At 34.1% G+C, this 22,428-nt stretch overlaps 2 protein-coding genes across 2 annotated transcripts; one reads left to right on the top strand and one right to left on the bottom strand.

Annotated features, from left to right (window-relative positions):
• Positions 1-1,205: 1,205 nt before the first annotated feature.
• Positions 1,206-3,368, bottom strand: LOC133182579 (heat shock 70 kDa protein 12A-like). Its single transcript, XM_061317425.1, has 4 exons — positions 3,057-3,368; positions 2,635-2,856; positions 2,405-2,552; positions 1,206-2,304 (listed from the first exon to the last, which is right to left on the bottom strand). Exons 1-4 carry the CDS (start codon positions 3,366-3,368, stop codon positions 1,232-1,234), a joined length of 1,755 nt encoding a protein of 584 aa, XP_061173409.1. The 3' UTR covers positions 1,206-1,231.
• Positions 3,369-13,101: 9,733 nt separating this feature from the next.
• LOC133183497 (probable cardiolipin synthase (CMP-forming)) lies at positions 13,102-21,577 on the top strand. The gene is made up of 6 exons (XM_061318447.1): positions 13,102-13,440; positions 15,309-15,446; positions 16,647-16,776; positions 17,914-17,999; positions 18,096-18,164; positions 21,485-21,577. Exons 1-6 carry the CDS (start codon positions 13,174-13,176, stop codon positions 21,575-21,577), a joined length of 783 nt encoding a protein of 260 aa, XP_061174431.1. The 5' UTR covers positions 13,102-13,173.
• The last annotated feature ends 851 nt before the right edge of the window (positions 21,578-22,428 follow it).

The raw sequence follows: 22,428 nt of genomic DNA, 5'->3' as shown, positions 1-22,428 counted from the left end.
GGAGTACTGTACAACGACATGTTGGAGAAGTGGTGTTTATCAAATGTGGATTCAAAATATAAACTCCAAGGAACTTTTAGAAAATTTGAAATCACATATTTTACTAAAATCGATAGCATTAAAATTTAAAATGTACGAGGTTTCAACATTTATACAACCATTTCTTACGATAAAGTAAAGACAAGGCTTTTTGACAATACAGACTTCTTCTTCAATAAAAATGGAACTCGTAAATTTGCACAGCTTGTCATTGGTCATCTGCAAACTTATTTGCATGGTTTAAAAACTCCAATTCTGCACACAAGTTTCCCAAGGTTGATATCAAAAAGATGCCTTAGTTTCGTTTTGAAAATATCTCTGTAGTTTTTGGAGACTTAGTCTTGTAAGAATAACCCATCTTCCCATGTCAAGGGTTTCACTCCGCTCCACATAAACCCTTGACCGAATAGGCTAAGTTTGGCGGGGTTTACTATCGCGCCGTCTAGTGAGATTACACATTTTGAACTGACTTCTGCTATTGACCAAGTCGGTAATAAATTCTAAATTCAACTAAAAAGCTGAGACAAGCCTTTAACTGAGTTATTTAATGGTAATGATGTTTTCGTTGGGACTAAAGCTGGCGTGTTTTTCTATTTACGATCTACATGTAGTTTCAGGTTTTAAAAAAAACAATGTTTATAATTGGCTCATGCAAACTTGTGACTGAGGCCAGTCAGAGAGAACATTTCTAACCCCGTCAAACCTAGACTATTCCGTCAAGGGTTTATGTGAAGCAGAGTGGATCAGAAACCCTTGACATGGGAAGATGAGAATAACCATGGGTACTTATTGTGTCCTGTTATAAGCAACCCTATTTTTGGTATCCTGAAGCAGAATATATTCAAAAACTTCTACATTAAAAACATGACATATTAATTTGTATGGTGACCGTAATATACCGGTATAAACCAAAAATACTTATCTAATGATTACTGGTAGGATCTAACAAGTTTGATTTATATAGCACATTTCTTTTCTGATATATATGCAAGTTTAATGGATTTCTTTTCAATTTTGTCAGTCTTTAAAATATACCTGCGATTTTTTTGAAAAAGTTGTCCAATTAAAAGTCTTTTTGTCCTTGCAGGGGATGTAGGAATTTGCATGTGGGTGTATATCTTCGTCTTTTAACAATATAACAATGAACGGAGATGTCTGAAGCTTTTTATAGATATGAAGTAGTTTAAACATTCTATTGTGACATCCTTTTCAGAAAATCAAACGACACGCGGTAATAATACCCTGTTTGCTTATCAACAGCGATAGCTTCCAACTCTGTTCCTCGACAGACCATACGCACTCCCAGTTCTCTTTTCCCACTAGATGCAATAGCCTGTTGTAAGTGAATGGTCAATTGTCCAATATTTTGACACTCTTCATCACAATACCTTGGGTTCTTCTTTGATGATCGATACACTTTCCAAAACACTTCTGGATTATTTGTATCAATCACATAAAAGTTGTGCAATGTCAATTCCTTAGCAATATAAATGGTTTCTCCGATTTCAATATGTTTATCAAATGCAGTAGTGACTACTGCTTTACCTTCTTTTGTTATGGTTTTCTTTCTCTCTTCATCTTCTTTGGGATTGAATTGGCGTCTTGTTTTCAACCCATAAGTAAAGGGGCTTATTCGGGCTGAAATGGATTTGGGGTTATGACCAAAAATCACTGCACCCTTTAAAACAGCACTTCCAGCCTCATGCGGGACAATCACCTTTTTATCATTGAAAGCTTTCGTGATTTTTGAGTTTACAATGTTCGATTCTGCAAAACCTCCAACGAGTAAAATAGTGTGAAGTCCAGCAGCTGTTGGAATTTGGAGAATTTCTGTAACATGTTTAATGATTGAATCGATGGTTTGTTTGAAAAAATCATTCAAAACGCTTGATTTTATTTCGATAATATTATTCTCAAGAAAGACAACTTTGTTTTCCAAGGATGTTTGCTTTGTTATATCCCTCAAGGATGATTTTGACTTTTTGGCATGTAATTCGGTTAAGTGAGAAGGTAACTGAATCATCAGGCTTGTATCCGGGGTCATTGTTCTTTTCTCTTGCTCGAAATCTTGTTGAAATTTCATCCACTCGAACATATGTTGATGTTTGAATTCTTCAAAAATATCCTTTCCAACTAGCTTTTCCACCAGAGAGTAAAAAGCATCGTCTATTCCTACACCACCCCAATCCCCACCACTTGGCGCATGCAGTTGTTTTAGACTTCCGTCAGAAAGAACTTCCTGAAGTGTGACGTCAACTGTGCCACCTTTAAAAGTAAATTTCATTACAGGTTCACAGCATTATAACACTAAGTAGTCTGATACTTTGAAATTAAATTACCACTGTCAGATAAATTAAGACTATACCTCCAAGATCAAGAACCATGAATTTTTGTCCAGGGTTGAGAGCAGTGATGAAATCGGTGCTCCTTGCATCTACGGAGACTTCTTTGCAAAATACTGATGCCACCTCTGGTTCATATGCTAATAAAAGTTGACTGTCTCCAATACCCGCCTAAAGTAAAGAAAAAAAAGAAGTGTTTTATATTTGATCATTGAGTCTTTTTCAGTTTTTTATAAAGTTTGGGAATTCTCACCGCACGTGCTGCATCTCTCATATACTGCTTTGCAGCTTCTGACCAAATGGCAGGAACGGTTATCACCCACCGAATATCTGACTCTCCGATCCCTTCATACCCACGCTTTTTAATGGTTGCAAGAAGACGAGACTTTAAACACCCAATTGCCATTTCAAAAATTGAAATCGCTCTAAACTTTTTCCCTTTGATGTCCTCCAGCATTGTATACTCTGCCAGTTCCTGCAATTGGAAACAAAACAAATTTCAGCTGTTGCATTTGTCAAACGATTAGCAAGTTAACTTTGAATGTTTTAAGATCGGGGAAGGCACTGGGTAGTTTTCCAGGGACATAATAGTCATGTATTTTGATTTAAAAAACAAAAGGTAACTTAGGAGGAAACAATTTTTTTTTTTTGAAGAATCACAGTGACAAATCTTACCACATGTCTATGCAATGTCATCTTGAAGCGCCGGAAGTAATAATATTCTTCGTGCTCTTTTTTGGCTGCCAGTCTGGCATATTCCTTCTCCGCCTCTAATCCAAAGGAATGGAACTGTCTTTGTGGGTCAATCAGTACAGTGGTCGGTTCCTGCAGTGACGTCGTCTTGTCTCCCTTGTTGTTTTGATTTGCGAAGATGTACAGAGGATTTTTTTCATCGTAGTCTTTCTTCGAAGAATACATTACGCCACAGTAAGTAGTCCCAAAGTCTATGGCAGCGGACAGTTTGTAGTCTTCACGCAAGGCACTCATTTTGAGCTTATATTGAAAATAAATAAAGTAAAAAAAGGAAATCTTACTACTGCTTAAAGATAGCTCGAAAAATTAAAGCATGTTAAAGACTAAAGAGGACATACAAATGAAAATAATTCTTTATCGAAATTAAAACATTAATTTTTATGATAATTTAATTAACCTTGATCCGTTAGCTAACTTAAATTCTTAATAAACTATTGCCATGAGATAAAATCATTTAAAATATAAAAATCGGAATAATACTACCTTGTTTACAATTTGACGAGGCGCTTTCCAATAAAATGGGTAAGCATAAATCTCTCGATTTGGTGATATACAATCTATAAATGAAAGCAAACACAAAGCGATATTGGTTTGTATTCATGTGCTATCAACACATATTTAAAAAATTTGGAATGGGTTAGTCCAATTTCATCTTTATATTTTTTATAGCTTTCAATCTTCTAGACATATAAGTATACAGAATCAACGGAGTATAACCTGCAGCTTTTATCTAAAATACCTTCAAGGAGAAAAAAAATCAATGAACAGAATATTGCATGGATTTTATAGATGATAATGGTATGAAAAGAATAAGAATAATGAATAAGAATTTTAAAATCATTTGAAAAACTTCTTTTTATATTCTTACGCTGATCTGAATTAAAAATCAAATATATGGTCGATTAACCATACAGCGTAAAAGAGATGAGCGAACAAGCCGAGAAGAATGCCTGTTGTTCGACAAAAGAAAGTTAAAATTGAATCTCAATTATAACGAAGTTTTCTCTATTTCAGTTGACATTAATGTATACTTGACGTAAAAGCTCCACAATTTGCAACAATCACACAAATGTTGAAATTCATCGTCGGAACCCACGGGTTTTCTCTCCGTTACACTATACATTCACATCGTCGGAACCCACGGGTTTTCTCTCCGTTACACTATATATTCAACTGAATGTAGTGTAACGAAGAGAAACCCGTGGGTTCCGACGATGGTTGAAATTATTCGTCAATAAAACAACATGCACACATCAAAGAGGGCAGAAACGATCATTTCTTCATACCTTTTCACAATTTTTCTATATAATTGGGTCTTCTCTCCATTTTTTTCGAAGTATGTTTAGAAATATACATATAATTAAAATTAACGATATATTACCGGTATATCCATTTCAGTTTGTTAGACATGTTCGAATGATATGCATTAAAATTTCAAATATATCATGATATATATGCATTTCAAACATTTAAAATTTTAAACTGCAAAAATGGGCCGGGGTCTCGGAGCAAGTCAAAATTTAGTAATTTAAAAGCAATACTTTAAATAATGTACAATTGGTAGTCATTTAATTATCTGTGAAAAGACACTAAAATGGGGGGGGGAAATGTTGTTAAGTGTAATCCGTGGTAACAAAACGTTGATTTTAGATTTCAGTAACTTGAGTTCCATTTAATCAGATGGAATGAAACTCCACACATCAACAAAATAAATATTTTTTTAATGTGATAAGGCGCTGATCTTCAATTTCTTGGGGGAAAAAATGAAACGAAGACTTGTATTGTCCGCGAGCTTTCCGAACAACCCTCGTATGTATGTTTTTTTGCCACAACTGTTAACTTATTAATAATATAAACATTGCATGAAAAACTTAATTATGAAATTAAATTTTGTACTTTTTACACAATGGAGCCATACTAGTTCTCTACAACTTACAAGGTGCATAAGTAATACATTACACTACATTTCGACATTGACTAGCCTTTTTTTCAATTTGTCAGCATTATTGAAACAAATAATTTATGATCATTATATTAGTAAAGAAATGTTTTTGAAAACAAGTGTGACAGTCCTAAAAATGTCCTTGAAAACTTGCTAATATAGAAGATATTCGATGTAGTTGGAAGGGGAATCAATTTTACATGTATTTATTTATTTATTTTTATTTTTTTTAATTTTTTTTTTTATTTTTTAATTTTTTTTTTTGATATTTTCATTAGTGCGTAGCAGAAATGAAAAATATTTTTATTTTAAAAACCCTGCCTCATACATGGCAAGTCAAAAGTTGCAATATTTGGTACTTTCCCATCTGTATTGTAAAGAATTTTATATGTATATAAAAGAGGGTGTTGCAGTTCTTTTGTTATTTTCCCTAAAGTTGTAGCAGTTTAAATGAAAAATTTTAAGTAACAGAAAACGGTCTTAATTTTTTTCAGATACAACGGTATATACAGCACAATGCACATGTACAACAATATTTAGAAACTTCATATCGACTTCCAATTTGCCATTAAATGAAGTGTAAATTAGTCACATAGCAAAATAAGTCAAGTTTTCTGTTTTTCAAATAGGGAATCCCCATTGTTCTGAAAAAGTGCCTCCTTGAAACAGAATGAATTTGATATACGCATAAAGAGACAGGATTTTTCTTCAAACTGCCATTTCCGATTTTTATTTCAAAGAGGCATATTCTTGAAAATCACAAAAAATCGAATAAAAATTATTATCCATCCGAAATGCAAAATGTGCACTTAAAATAGCATATATACTTCACTGTCGGAACTGGTCTAGTGGTAAAGCTATGGACCCTATGCAAAGATTCTTTTACCTGAGAATTGATTCGAATCCTGGAATGGCTGGTATATATATACATATTTTTTTTCTCATATAATGGAAGTACAATGTAACATTTCTTTTGAGAGAGAAAGAGAGAGGGAGAGAATGTCAGAAAATTAATGGGTAATATTTTAAATGCATGCAGAATTAAATTGTTTTCCTTGATATTGTGATCTAAAACTAATAAGACATATATTTAATTTTATTATTTAGTGGCGATTTCTTAAAAAATAAAGTACTATCATTTTAAATAATTTAATTTTTTCATAGGCATTTCGTTTCATTATTGTTCTGTTAATTAGTTGCTCAGATTTGACTTAAAACAACTAAAATTGAAATAACTCAATGAAATTTCTTGGATATTGCATCAACGGCGTGATTATTGGACACATTTTTATATATTGAAAAATATTAACGCACACAGTCTACAGTACATCTTTCAAAATGATGTGCGAGGTGCACTTGCCATTTATTGTGATTTTAATCGTTCTAACTTTTCTCGTGCAATATGGCGACAGTGACCATAGATGTGAAAAAAAGGTTTACTTACAGGTCGCTAGTCTATGTTAGGAAAATACTATGCATGAAATAAACGTAAAATGTTAAATGTTTTGTTATGACAAGCTGGACATACCCGCTGTATAAATAAAGCCATCTACGTAGCATTATCTATATTTAGAGATATATCTTCATGCGTCGTGGATATTTAAATGTCCTTCTCGATATAGGGAATAATCACGGGTTTCTGCAACACCCACCTTATTTTTTTATTCTACATTTTCCATTTGTATGTTTGTAATTTTCCATTTGTATTCTATATTTTCCATTTGTATTGTAAAAAATTTCATTTGTGTCATAATTTCTTATTTGTATTCTAATTTTCCATTTGTATTTTATAATTTCCCATTGTATTTTATAATGTTCTATTTGTATTGTACATGTAAAAAACTTCATTTGTATTCTATATTTTTCATTTATGTTGTACAATTTTTTATTTAAACTTGTATAATTTCTTATTTGTATGCGATAATTTTTCATTTGTATTGTATCTTTGTTCATTATGAAGGATTTTTATGGTCAAGTTTTAGCCTGCATCGTGTTGTTCAAAGTCGAACTAGATATTCCGGGCGCTCAGCGCAAGGTAAACTGATTCCCTATTTGCGTGCGTATTATCGACATACGTCGTGTCATCAAGACAACACTATCCTCTATCCCCAATGGACGCATTTCAACAAAATTTTTATTTTTACTGATACGCGCTATGAACAGTAGGGGGAAAAGTGCCGCTTGATTTTGAAGGACCTTTCCGTAACTTTTTGGTGCATTTTTTATGACCCCATAATCGAAGATTCAGGGGTATATATTTTTGCCCTGTCCGTCCGTCTGCCTGTTTGTTTGTCTATCTGTTTGTCCGCAAAACATTTTCTATAACTCTTGATTGGTTGGAGCTATGGCTCTCATATTTCAAATGTGTATTCATTGACAAGGCCTTTCTTTGGGTATCACAACTTTCGAACTCTTGGCCATGGAGTTTGACCCAATTTTGCAAGAATTTACCCAACTTTTACCCTGGCCATAACTTTTAAAGAGTTAGTGCTAGGGCTTTCATACTTCACATGTGTATTAATTGTGATAATGCCTTTCAACGAATATAAATATTTTTGACCTTGAACTTTGAATATGACCCACTTTTAAAAAACTTTAACATTGGTCATAAAATTTGAACAGTAAGTACCAGGGCCTTCATATTTCACAGGTGTATTTCTGTGGCAAGGCCTTCCTTTGAATACCAACAGTTTTGGCCTTTTGACCTTGACCTTGGAGTTTAACCTACTTTCGAAAAACTTTAACCTTGGTCATAACTTTTGAACAACTGGTGCTAAGGCTTTAATATTTCAAGTGTATTTCTTATGACAAGGCCTTCCCCTTGGTACCTTTAATTTGTACCTTTGACCTTAACCTTTGAGTTTGAGCCACATTTAAAAAACTTTAACCTTGGCCATAACTTTTGAATGGTTAGTGCTTGGGCTTTCATATTTTACAGGTATATTCATTGAAAACAAGTCCTTTCTTTGGGTAACTGCATTTTTCATGACCTTGGAGTTTGACTTGCATTTGAAGAACTTCAACCCTCGCCAAAAGCTGTCATACAGGGCCATCAGTGTTTCACAAACACATCTTGTTTTAATCCTGGAATTTTCCACTGCTCTACCTAACAGAAACAAAGAGTGTGTGTATGTGTGTGAGGGGGGGGGGGGGGGCAACCAATATATAAATGAAAATTTACTACAGCAAAATACTATACTCAGAAAAAAAGTGCCCCCCCCCCCCCCGGCATTCTACGGGCCTGTGTCTGGTTACAAGTTGATAGATTTTAAAGTGTTTTATATTTATGCCCCGTAATCGAAGATTCGGGGCATATAGTTTTTGCTCTGTCCATCCGTCTGTCTGCTTATCTGTTTGTCCGCAAAAACTTTAACATTGCAAATAACTTTTGATTGGTTGGAGCTATGGCTTTCATATTCCACATATGTATTACTTGTAACAAGGCCTTTCTTTGGGTACCATCATATTTGACCTTGACCTTGGAGTTTGACACAGTTTTGCAAAATTTTACCCAACTTCAACCTTGGTCATTACTTTTAGACGATTGGTTATAGGGCTTTCATACTTCACATGTTTAATTCTTGTGACAAGACCTTCCTTTGGATATCAACATGTTTGACCCTTTGACCTTGACCTACTTTTGAAAAATTTTAGCCTTGGCCATAACTTTTGAGGGTGGTGCTAGGGCTTTCATACTTCACATATGTAATGCTTGTGACAAGAGCTTCCTTTGGATACCAACAACTTTGACCTTGACGTTGGAGTTTGACCCAGATTTGCAAATTTTACCCAACTTTAACCTTGGTCATAACTTTTTAACTGATTGGTTATAGGGCTTTCATACTTCACATGTTTAATCCTTGCGCAAGGCCTTCCTTTGGATACCAACAAGTTTGACCCTTTGACCTTGACCTTGGAGTTTGACCTACTTTTAAAAAACTTAAACCTTGGCCATAACTTCTGAAGGGTTGGTGCTAGGGCTTTCTTACTTCACATATTTAATCCTTGTGACAAGAGCTTCCTTTGGATACCAAACTTTGACCCTTTGACCTTGACCTTGGAGTTTGACCCAGGTTTGCAAAATTTTACCCAACTTTAACCTTGGTCATAACTTTTGAACGGTTGGTGCTAGGGTTTTCATACTTCACATGTGTAGGCTTTGTGACAAGACCTTTCTTTTAATACCAACAATTATAGCCCATTGACATTGACCTTGATGTTTGACTTATGTTTGGAAAACTTTAACCTTTTCCATATCTATTCAATGGTTGCTGCTGGGGCTTTCATATTTCTCAGGTGTATTCCTCGAGACAAGGCCTTACTTTGGGTGTGAACAGATTTGACTTGTATCTGAGAAAGTTTAACCTTCGCTATAAGTTGCCATACGAGGGCTTCAGAGTTTCACAAACACATCTTGTTTTATCGTATAACTAACATAAATGTTGGGAAAATAGCTCTTTGTTTTAATGTAACTGTGAGTTGTGGTACATAAAATATATACTTACAGTTTTCTTGCATAAAACACAATATTTAAGAAAGAGTAACACCCTATCCACCCCCTCCCGAAGTAGGTTCTTCGAATTTTCAAGCATTATTTGTCTTATCTCCACTTAAAAAAAACAATGCTAAGTCGCAACGGGAATGTCGCACCATGGTGAACGATGGGAAAAAAGCATAATTCTACTTCTATCATGTACCAGGTCATTGATGACAAAATCAATTGTTTCTGGTTTTATTCAACATTTTCATTTATACAAAAAAAATCTTTCCGAATATCAATACCCATAGTATAATTTAAATATCATTTACATGTAGTTACAAATTAGATTTTATGTCATGCCAAAAGCGATCACAGAATCAATGCATGGTATACTTATTTTCTTCTTTTTTAAAATCCATTTTGTTAATCATAACTGGAAAAAAAAAAAATAGTAAGACCGTATGAGTCCAGTCGTCATAAAAAAGAATAATACAATAAAATTGCATTGCTTAGTTTATAGTCACATCCATTGATATGTATGATGTATATTCACCTGGATAGAGGTTCATTGCTTAGGCCAATAAAACTCCATAGCTACTTCTAATAAAATTTCGAACTTCCAATAAAAGGTCATGCGTTGGGTTAAGTTAAGGTAAACAGAGTTTTGTGGTATCTAAAAGTAATGTCAGATATCGTAATGGAAAAAAGAAGCCTGTTTATCATTAATATCTTTTTTACTCAATTCAAGTTTACGGCGGTAGTAGAAAAATGGACAACAAATTAAAATTTAATTTTAATTGAGAGTATGGTGGCATGCGCGATATTTATGTAGACATGTAATTTATTTATGTCAACATGTGAGTTACATGTAAATTAGCCAACATGCAATGACTTATTATTTTGTATCTCTTTGGATAATTATTAGACAAAACATAAAAGAAAGAATTAGATTTAAATCACGTAGTGCTTACCTCCATTTAAGCCATTAGTTTTATATCATGATCAAGGTTCTGATCTCTAGTGGTTCAAAGTTTACTTTCATTTTACAACACTACATAAATGAGTTTAATGATTTACAACTTTTTACGTAGATATATCTACATGACAGTGTGTAAAACGTAGCAGTGATCGACAAAAGTTTCATTCAATGTCGCATTTTCATTGTCATTGATACTATTCAAAAATGTTTTTTATGCCCTCGTATCGAAGATTCGGGGGTATATAGTTTTTGCCCTGTCCGTCTGTCTGTCTGTTTGTCCGCAAAAACTTTAACCTTGCCCATAGCTTTTGTTTGGTTGGAGCTATGACTTTCATATTTCACATGTGTATTCCTTGTGACAAGACCTTTCTTTGGGTACCATCATATTTGACCTTTTGACCTTGGAGTTTGACCCACTTTTGCAAAATTTTATGAGACTTTAACTTTGGCCATAACTTTTGAATGGTTGAAGCTAGGGCTTTCATACTTCACATATGTAATCCTTGTGACAAGACCTTCCTTTGGATACCAACCATTTTGATCCTTTGACCTTGACCTGGGAGTTTGACCTACTTTCGAAAAACTTTAACCTTGGCCATAACTTTTGAACGGTTGGTGCTAGAGCTTTCATACTTAACATATGCAATCCTTGTGACAAGAACTTCCTTTGGATACTAACCACTTTGACCCTTTAACCTTGACGTAGGAGTTTGACCTACTTTCGAAAAAATCTAACCTTGGCCATAGCTTTTGAATGGTTGGTGCTAGGGCTTTCATACTTTACATATGTAATCCTTGTGACAAGACCTTACTTCGGATACCAACAACTTTGACCTTGACCATGACGTTTTACTTACTTTTAAAAAACTTTAACCTTGGCCATAACTTTTGAACAGTTGGAGCTAGGGCTTTTAAATTTAACAGGAATATTCCTCGAGTCAAGACCTAACTTTGGGTACCAACATTTTTTATCATTTGGCCTGGATTTTGACTTGCATTTGAGAAACTTTAACCTTTGCCATAAGCTGCCATACTGGGGCATCAGTGTTTCACAAACGCATCTTGTTTTTAATTAAAAATAATGTTCAGATACTGTTTACATGCACACTTGTATTTACAGAATGTGTCTATAGCTGGTTTTTTAAAGGCGTTATTACGTCTTTTAATTTGGCGTAATATCACAAAGTGAAAGGAGTTGTAACGCGCGAAAAAAAGGTGTGACAACGTGAAATGAAGAGGTGTAATAGGTCTTTTGAAAAGGTGTAATTATGTGCATCAAAAGGCTTTTGCTAATCAAGGAATCGTAGCTTGCACGTCGAGACTTTAATTAGAATTTCAAAAGTATATGAATTTTCAATCATGACCATCACAGCCCTAACTGGGGGTTTGTACCCAGAGCACACGAATGTCATAATAATGTACGGGAGTCAGGCGCCCACTTAAAATCATGTAGATTGTCCTACTAGAGTGACATATAAAGAATATTTTTTCGAAGGTGTATTTTCAATTTATGATCAACTTTGCCCCACCCTCGCTTGAACCCTTGATCCGTGGGACATTAATTGTTTCACCATTTAGGGCTAATTGTTCATGAAAAATAATTTAAAGTTATTTTCAATATGTAAATAACTTGGCCCTTTTTTCTGATACCAGAATGCTGGACCAAGGGTCATGGATTACATTTTTTGATAATGGCTTATTGCTCATTATACCCAGGCAAATGACTTGCCTGCTTTCTTTCCAAGCGGAAAGAAACGTGAAATAAATTTTCAATACAGTCAAACATCGTTATCGCGAACTCTATGGGACCTGGAAAAAAACTTCGAGATATCTGGTCCGTGGATTCGAGATATCCAGGGTAAAAATACTTTTTTTTTAAAAAGAGGTTGGTTCTTCCAAATCACTTCGATATGTCCATGGCATTTGAGATATCTGTATTCGAGATACCGAAGTTCAACTGTATATGACCAGCTATATAGGCCCCACTCTGGGCCTAAAAAAATAATAAAGCCTTTTCAAAATGCGTCATAATGCGTTCTCACATCGCGTTATAACTTCTTTTTCGAAGGCGTAATAAAGTCTTTTCACTTGGCGTTATAAACCCTTTTTGCGTTATAAGGCCTTTATTATACCCGCACTTTCTAAAGAAAATTCGGGTATATTGTTGTTATCCTGGTCCATCTGCAATTCTGTCTTTTGCAAGATGATAAGAGGTGTTCTGCAGGTGTGCAATGAGGTTTCGGAATTTTCATTTTCACCCTTGGGACCAAAGTGGGGTAAAAAAAAAATCGCGCTGTCAAGTTCCAATTTGATACTTAACAAACCGATTTAACATATAGGAAGGAATGAAAAAAGATGCAATTCTCTCTCTCTTTCTCTCTCTCTCTCTCTCTTGACGATGAAATCCTTGATTTGATATCGTGATTTTTTTTTTATTGCCACACTGTACTTATCTTTACTTCATTCGTTGCAAATATGTACTATATGAAGATCCAGAGGTCGGGATCGATATGCAAAAATTCAGATCCAATATGTCTGCGCCCTTGTTGTTAACGCCGAAGGCAGTGATTTAGTGAAAAGTTTCATCGATTACATACTCATTTGATCTTGAAAAAGTTGTTTTGACTTGTTAAGAAGAATGCTGTGTCGACATTTGAATACACTTACTTTAAGACCATATGGTTTTGTGAGATCTTCCATTTTAGTACGCCAGTTTTGTTGCACCAATGTCAACAAGAACTGTGATTCGTTTACATGTTTTAAGCTTCAAAAATGTAAATATCATATACCTAGCAACGTTGATTTAGAAGGGTTTCGACGCCATTTTTCTTCGTCATGTTGGTATTGTTGCAGAAAGAGTGACAAAGATGATGGTAGGCGTAAAGAGAGTATACAGCCATTACAGGTAAGTTTCTTACATTTGTGACTGTTATCAGTTAAACGATTATGTTGTATAATATGTTGACGATGCGACCGTTGGGGCGAGCGCATTGTTCACTTCGTTTTAAGATCTGCCTCTTCAAACCGCATGAGACAGTTGGAACATCTAGACTGTGACGTCACATGATGTCGTATGTTAGCTGCATTTCCATAAACAAAGTTTAAAAAGTACGAATATTTTAACAAAGAACGTTTAATCTACTATCTGCATGCAATATCCATTAAATTAAGGTGAGTTTATTTTTTGTGAAATTTTAGTTGTTACCGCGTGAACGAAGTAAGCAGCGAGAACAAGAAGCGATGCATTGTGGGTCCAGAATTACTGCGGAAAAAAATTCTGTTGAATGAATGTGCAGTAGTTCGAATTTTCTCTTCGCTTAGGCGTTGTTGTTAGAGCTCGCAGTGACGAGCGGCGCTTTGCGCCGCACGCTGTGCTCGCTATTACTCATTGTAATGAGATGTAGCAAGCTGATTTATGTTATTATATAGATTATAAGAAGTCTAATATGTTTTACGGTGTGACCGTTGGGATGAGCACAGTTGTACCATCAAAAACCTATATACACAGCTTACACTTGTAACGTTTAACCACCTCCTTAAACTTCAAACCGCACAAGACACAGTCTAGACTGTGACATCACATGACGTTGGAATTTACGGAGACAGCCAAACATCTGTTTGAATGAGACTACAGTTCTTGTGCAAAATTAAATGAAATATGTTGTGGAGTAGATGCAATTGTTTTTTGTTTCTTTTAAGCCAATCTAATCAAAATTAGATCCTTTATGCTCCCGTATTTTGTTAGTCGCTGTAAGGTGCACAGCGACATAACAAAATATGGGAGCGTAAAGGATCTAATTTTAATTAGATTGCTTTTAAGCTCTCTGCAAAAAAAAATAAAAGTAAATGTATCTCTTGATAAGGAACAATTATCCTTGGTCTTTTGTATGTTTTGTAATAATTTCGCATGGAACCCTAGTAGTGAAGGAATTCCAGGAATGTTTCACAAGAAAATTTGCCTGACGTATGTAAAGATTTCATTTCAAATTTCCTCTGTTCTTACAAGTTAGTCTATTGAGCTCGCTTTGCGAGCAGCACTAAGCGCTGCTTGCTGCGCTTACTATAAAAAAATACTAAAAGTCTAGAGAATATAAGTGTTCAATATCTTGGTGTTTTATTGAATGCTGAGTTTGCATTGTATATGAGTATGTCCCAAAAAAATTCCCAATAGGAGCGTTCAATATCGAACGCCCCGTTGTAAACAAAAAGTGTTGTCTGATCAACCACTCAATGACAATATTTAAGAGGAGTAGTGGTTTCTAGGTACTAAGATGTGTCTATTTTCACACAAAATTGAAATTATCAATTAATAATTTAGTAACTATTAGCCTCAAGAAAAACCTAAATAAGTTAAAATAAAACTTGGTAGGGTCACTGGAATGATGTGATATTGAACACTTACAGGAAAGACGCTGATATTGGACAGTTTTAATTTAAATACAGATACTGAAAAATTCTCATTAATTTTAGGTATTTAATTGAAAAAAAATGATATAAATCAATGGGAAATGTTTAACTATATAAAAAAGGAGTTATTGAACTTGCATTGGTGAAAATTGGCACTCGTTGGCTGTACAATTCATGAATTGCACTCGCAAGCTCGTGCATTTGTACAGCCAACTCATGCCAATTCATCAATATAACATCAAAAACCTTCTAAATACAATAATAAATATACATGTATTATATAATGTACTGATGCCTCTTTTTAAATGAAGTTGAGTATGTTTGTATTCTGATTTGTCAATGCCTTTATCTCATATTTTTTTAAAGGGTGAGAGCATTAAGACGATTCCAAACATAATTACAACATGTAGAATTATTTCTGCGCCATTTCTAGGGTATATGGTTACACATGGTCAATTTGAAATGGCACTTGGTTTGTTCATCATAGCAGGCATTACTGATCTGGTTAGTACTGACTTATATTTTGAATATTTATGGAATATAACATATTATTTCTATTTTAATTTTGATATGATGTAAATGCAAAAAAAAAAAAAGATATTAATAATCAAGCTGTTAATAATAATAATCCCCAGGCATGTTTCATACATCTGATTACTGTTCCAAATCTCGTGACTTTATAATGTAACTTTATTACAATATACTACCGGGTATTGTACTTGAATGTTGCACAGATTGCTCATGGTTGCTTACCAATCACTTGCAAAATTGAATTGTTTCATATCTGTTGCATAATCACTTTGAGTGGTTACCTTAGTAATATGGACAAATAATAGATTGCTGAATTTATTTGTATGTTGAACATAATCTTACATTTCAATTTTAACAAAAATGGGATATAGCCAAAAAATTTGGAACCATCTTAATTTGAAGCACTTATCTGTGGAATTGTCATTGCTGGGAATTTCAGTATTGATATTATGAATTTACCAAAAATTAGTGTTGATTGGTTGATATATTAAAAGATTTAGACCACAAGTATTGAAATATAATGATTATACAGTTGAACTTTGGTATCTCGAACACCGATATCTTGAATACCATGGATATATTGAAGTAATTTTGAAGTCCCAATCACTTATTATTTAAAGTATTTTACCCCTGATATCTCAAATTTTCAAATATCTTGAAATTTTATCAAGGTTGAAATAACAAGGCGTACATGTAGCTGTATATAATGATTCCAATAATATAAAATCAACAGATATGCAAATTTTATAAAGCACACTAGCACTTAATGAAAAATATGCCTATTCATGCAAGTCTGTGTGATTTACGCACCAGTAACTCAAACAAAACTTAAAAACATTCCTTAAGAATCATCAATGGTCAGTTGATGCATCTTGGGAGATGTAACCAAAAGTAGGTCATAATGACTTCATTTTGGAATATTATGTCTATATTTAATCAAATTGTGTCCAGAAAATACCTTTCACACTGTGAGGCCAAAACCATCAAAACATGAAGAAATTTCTTTCCATTAGCTAGCTTATAGAGTAACTTAAAATTGATTTGACAATTAATAATTTTATTGAAATGTTTGATATTGCTTGTTTATTTGTTGCTTTAATAAGTCTGTAATAATATGTGAATTTCTGGCATACATATATATATATATATATATAATTTCTTTCTTCATTTAAGCTGGACGGGTACATTGCCAGGAATTTCAAGGGTCAAATGTCCAGTTTTGGTACATTTCTGGACCCATTAGCTGACAAGGTGATGATGACTGTGATGTTTACTACTCTATCTATGGCCCATATTGTACCAGGTACTAAAATCTACCCTGTCCACATCCACAATGTCCATCATAAAAAATCATCCGAATATTCAGGTATTATACACAGTGATTTTGACCATTACCCACCTGTTCCAGGTATGGTTATTAAAATATCCTAGTACTGTATTCAGTTTACCATTGTGTCCATGGCTAACTTGTTCCAGACAAAGTCACCAGAACATCAAAGTATTGTACCTACAGCACCTGGTTGAAATTTACTCTTTTGTCTTTGGTCCATTGTACTATCTAAAAGTACCAGAATTTATAAGTATTGACGTACTTATCAATGGAGTACACTCTTACTGATCCACATGTTCATGGCCCAAACTGTACCAGGTAAATGTCTTAAATAACCAGGTTCTTGTATTGTACTTCCTATAAAATTCTCTATGCTGTGCATATCCAACATTTATCTTCACAATGTCAAGGTTTTGTGATATTGTTTCTCTTCACAAATCCTTAATAAAAGTCGCTATTTAAAAGTTGGGATTGTTGTTACACATGACATAATGGTTAGTTATAAACCAACCAACGAGAATATATCTTTCAAATCCGTCATTTTCAAGGGGTTCAAAACCATCCCACATCTTTTGTGACTGTATGGAGAAGGATCTTCCAAAAGTTATTCTCTAATATTTTATTTGAGGTAACCAGTCTTACATCCTACAATACTGGCACTTTCCATTTTAAAGACAAGTCATATTTGTTTACAAAACTTACCTAATCCTAGACTGGGAACAAATAAAATAATAGTTTTCTAGCCTGACGTTTAAATAATGACTTTTGTCAAGGGTTTGTGAAGAGGAATGATACATTGTGAAGGTGCATTTTCCAAAATTGTGAAACTGAATTCACTAGAACATCCAGGTATTGTACTCCTAGTGAAGGATTGTTCTTAAGGTTATCTTAATGTACTGTCACAGTGGTTTATTCATACAAGGCCAATTCATATTTACGTTGTAATTTATTTTAAAAATGAAAATTTAAGTCAGTTTCAGTATAAATCTGAAGTCTAAAATCTGTGTCAGAAATTTTCAATAAAACTAGACTAACTTGCCATACATTCCTCTTTGTTTTCTAAACAAATTTTCTGGTTGTGAAAACTGAATGATGTCCCTTTGTTGACAGTGCCCTTGACTGTGATCGTGGTAGGAAGGGATGTATTCCTTATAGCAGCTGCTTTTTATATCAGATACATCTCTATCAAACCTCCAGTAAGTATTAAAAAAAATGTTAAATTCATTTTCAACATTTCATTTTTAAATCAATTCCTCACATGCATATGTTTGTACACGTTCTATCCTTTGTAGGTAAATATGAAAAATTTCTTTGATGTTTCAAATGCAAGTGTCTCACTGCACCCTTCAACATTAAGTAAGGTAAGGTACATATAGGAGTAAAATTAATGAAGTAAAATACATGAAGCCTACAACAATCATTTGTAACTATATATTGAGGATGTAAAGCTGTGAACCACTGAGCAGGCAGAACAGGAAATGGTGTAGAAAAGGACACACTATGTAATCCTGGATCTCAGCTGTCATTTTTTACATAATTTCTTTGAAAGAAAAGGTTAATCAAATGGCAATTAAGAGTGCACACATGTATATCTACCAACCTGACTTCTTTAGCCATGCTTGACTTACTAAAATAAGCTGTTTGGTTGTCTCTGATCTTGATGAATTGTTCTGATACTAAAAATATAAAACTATCGATTGACATTTTCATTTATATTCTTATTTCCCCTTTCAAGGAGGCAGAGCTTTTTTAGAGCGTATCATTGAAGCATATTTGAAAGAACATACAATTGTACATCTTTTTATATTCTTTAAGTCTGGAATCGGCTTTTAGACCTATCAATTGGAGATTTTAAACATAAACTCTCCAATTGTCTTGTACTTGTATAGATCTCTGTTCCAGTACAACTCTCCTTCTGAGACTGATATAGAACCTCTGTCATTATTTTACCTCTATCTGTTACATACAACACAACTACCCAGTACTACTAAGATTTATTGTATCACTGTTTGTAACAGTCCATTGCAACTACTCAGTAGTACTAAGATATATTGTACCTCTCTCTGATACAGTACAACACAACTACCCAGTAGTACTAAGACATATTGTACCTCTGTCTGATACAGTACAACACAAACTACCCAGCAATACTGACATATTGTACCTCTGTCTGATACAGTACAACACAACTACTCTGTAGTACTGACATATTGTACCTCTGTCTGATACAGTACAACACAACTACCCAGTAGTACTGACATATTGTACCTCTGTCTGATACAGTACAACACAACTACCCAGTAGTACTGACATATTGTACCTCTGTCTGATACAGTACAACACAACTACCCAGTAATATAAGATATAATGTACCACTGTCTGTTGCAGTACAACACAACTACCCAGTAGTACTAAGACATATTGTACCAATGTCTGATACAGTACAACACAACTACTCAGTAGTACTGACATATTGTACCAATGTCTGATAACAGTACATCACCACTACTCAGTAGTACTGACATATTGTACCTCTGTCTGATACAGTACATCACAACTTCCCAGTGGTACTAAGACATATTGTACCACTGTCTGTTGCAGTACAACACAACCACCCAGTAGTACTAAGATATATATTGTACCTCTGTCTAATACAGTACAACACAACTACTCAGTAGTACTAAGATGTTTTGTACCACTGTTTGTTACAGTTCAACACAACTACCCAGTAGTACTAAGATTTATTGTACCTCTGTCTGATACATTGCAACACAACTACCCATAGAACTAAGACATATTGTACCAATGTCTGTTACAAACAGTGGTACAATACATGTTAATACTACTGGGTAATTATGTTGAATTGTAACAGACAGAAGTACAATATATTTTGTTGTTTTGTACTGTAACAGACAGTGGTACAACATACCTTAGTACCACTGGTATTATTATGTAAACTAAACAACACAACTCTCCAGTTGGTACTAGTTACAAAACACCCCAGTTAGTGCTGATGACACATGATGTTCTGTCTGTTTAGTACACTCTCTAGTTGACATTGACATAATTACAGTACAACACAACAGTGCAGTTATTAGTCTCCTACCGGTGAAACCGGAGGAGACTATAGGTTTCCTCCGAGTCTGTCCAACGGTCTGTCTGTCTAGCTGTCCCTCTGTCTGTCTGTCAGTCTGGTCCACTTGGTTTTCTGCACTTTTTTTTCTACACGCTTGCAGATATTGAGCTGATTTTTGATATGTGAGTGTGTCTTAATGAGTTACAGATCAAGTTTGCATTTTGTTCCACTTCAATGATTTTTGACGGAATCACGGCCTTTTCAATTTTCAGGGTTTTCTGCAATTTTTTTGTAAACGCTTGCAGATATTGAGCTGATTTTTGGCATGTGACTTTACCTTGATGAGTTATAGATCAAGTTCACATTTCGTTCCGCTTCATTGATTTTTGATGGAATTATGGCATTTTCAATTTTTAATGGTAACTTGCCAGTAGGGGACTAGTATTGCTAATGCAATACTCTCAGAATGCTTGTTGATGTTGACACATATATACTGTCTGTTTTAATACACTCTCTCCTTGACACTGACAGTATGATCTCTTTCTGTTACAATAAAACACAACTCTCCTGTTGGTGCTGTTGACACATGTACTGTCTGTTTTTGTACACTCTCTAGTTAACACTGACTGTATGGCCTCTGTCTGTTACAGTACAACACAACTCTCATGTTCATGCTAGTGACACAAGTACTCTCTGTTTTATTACATTTTTAGTTGACACTTATATTATTGTTTTTGTTACAGTACAACACAACTCTCCAATTACCGGTAGTGCTGTTGACATATGTTGTACTGTTTTTTTTTGTACACTCTCTAGTTACACTGATATTATTGTCTTTGTTACAGTACAACACAACTCTCCAGTTAGTGCTGTTGACATACGTTGTACTGTCTTTTTTGTACACTCTCTAGTTACACTGATATTACTGTCTTTGTTACAGTACAACACAACTCTCCAGTTAGTGCTGTTGACATATGTTGTACTGTCTTTTTTGTACACTTTCTAGTTACACTGATATTATTGTCTTTGTTACAGTACAACACAACTCTCCAGTTAGTGCTGTTGACATACGTTGTACTGTCTTTTTTGTACACTCTCTAGTTACACTGATATTATTGTCTTTGTTACAGTACAACACAACTCTCCAGTTAGTGCTGTTGACATATGTTGTACTTTTTTTTTTGTACACTCTCTAGTTACACTGATATTACTGTCTTTGTTACAGTACAACACAACTCTCCAGTTAGTGCTGTTGACATATGTTGTACTGTTTTTTTTGTACACTCTCTAGTTACACTGATATTACTGTCTTTGTTACAGTACAACACAACTCTCCAGTTAGTGCTGTTGACATATGTTGTACTGTCTTTTTTGTACACTCTCTAGTTACACTGATATTACTGTCTCTGTTACAGTACAACACAACTCTCCAATTAGTGCTGTTGACATACGTTGTACTGTCTTTTTTGTACACTCTCTAGTTACACTGATATTACTGTCTCTGTTACAGTACAACACAACTCTCCAATTAGTGCTGTTGACATATGTTGTACTGTCTTTTTTGTACACTCTCTAGTTACACTGATATTACTGTCTTTGTTATAGTACAACACAACTCTCCAATTAATACTGGTTGCCTCAGCTCTGACTGCTCAGGTGATGGGATGGCCAAATCATCAAGCACTACAAGCTCTCTAGTAAGTCTGTTACGATCTAATCCATTTATTTTGTTAATTTTAACATTTTTATGTTAGGAATAACAAAACTACATTTGCTGATCATACATATACACAAAATGTAACATATTTACCCGTGTCTCATATTATGCATACTTAAAGGTTTAGAAATTGCAATCTTAATTTCATATTAATTATATGAGGGTAAAAGGTGACATATTAAGCTTACAATTGAATGCAAATGTAATTCCTTGACCTGGTGTATTTATTTTTAATTCATTTTCATAAAAAATATCTAAATCAGATTCCAAGAACACATTAAACTTGTGCAGAAAAATACTTCAATATAATGTAACCATAATATAATGAGAATGGAGTATACCATTTCTGTTCAGCCTCTATTTGAAATCCATTGCATTGTAGATTTCTGTGGAATATTACGTTTATCATTTTATTGAATTATTCAACTTTTTACTTGTACAAAAACTTTATATTTGCATATGCTCTGTTATTTCTATATAAACCTGTGCTTAGCAGTTACATTTATAGCTCCATAAATGCAATTGCTCTCAATATATGCACAGGTTGTGTCAAACTCTCACATAGAAAAATCTACCAAGTATAAGATATGATTTTCAGTAGTATTTATAGGAAATATAGCTAAAAATAATTAAGTTTTTAAAAAATGAATCAAGAAATGTTGCTTACCAGCTATTGACAAATAAGTTGCTGAAACAAGAATAGTCTTCTTTAAAGTCAACATTTTGCAAATTCTATGGTCGATACAATGACCTTGACAGCAAATGCAATCTATCATTTAGTGGCATGTTGACTGGTGTTTTTTATACAAATTGTTAGGCCATTATTTTCACA

This window comes from Saccostrea echinata, unplaced genomic scaffold, assembly GCF_033153115.1.
Source record: "Saccostrea echinata isolate AGI-Se365-2 ecotype Australia unplaced genomic scaffold, CSIRO_AGI_Sech_v1 ptg000009l, whole genome shotgun sequence".
Taxonomy (NCBI): Eukaryota; Metazoa; Mollusca; class Bivalvia; order Ostreida; family Ostreidae; genus Saccostrea; species Saccostrea echinata.
The sequence above is the reverse complement of the archived record's forward strand: the minus strand, read 5'-3'. Positions and strand labels throughout refer to the sequence as shown.

Coding starts and splice junctions, on each gene's coding strand:
- LOC133183497 (XM_061318447.1), top strand. CDS start 13,174: ATGCTGTGTCGACATTTGAATACACTTACTTTAAGACCATATGGTTTT. Junction 13,441..15,308: donor AGAGTATACAGCCATTACAG/GTAAGTTTCTTA, acceptor ATTTTTTTAAAG/GGTGAGAGCATTAAGACGAT. Junction 18,165..21,484: donor ACCCTTCAACATTAAGTAAG/GTAAGGTACATA, acceptor TCTTTGTTATAG/TACAACACAACTCTCCAATT.
- LOC133182579 (XM_061317425.1), bottom strand. CDS start 3,368: ATGAGTGCCTTGCGTGAAGACTACAAACTGTCCGCTGCCATAGACTTT. Junction 2,857..3,056: donor TGACATTGCATAGACATGTG/GTAAGATTTGTC, acceptor TTCCAATTGCAG/GAACTGGCAGAGTATACAAT. Junction 2,305..2,404: donor CATGGTTCTTGATCTTGGAG/GTATAGTCTTAA, acceptor TTACTTTTAAAG/GTGGCACAGTTGACGTCACA.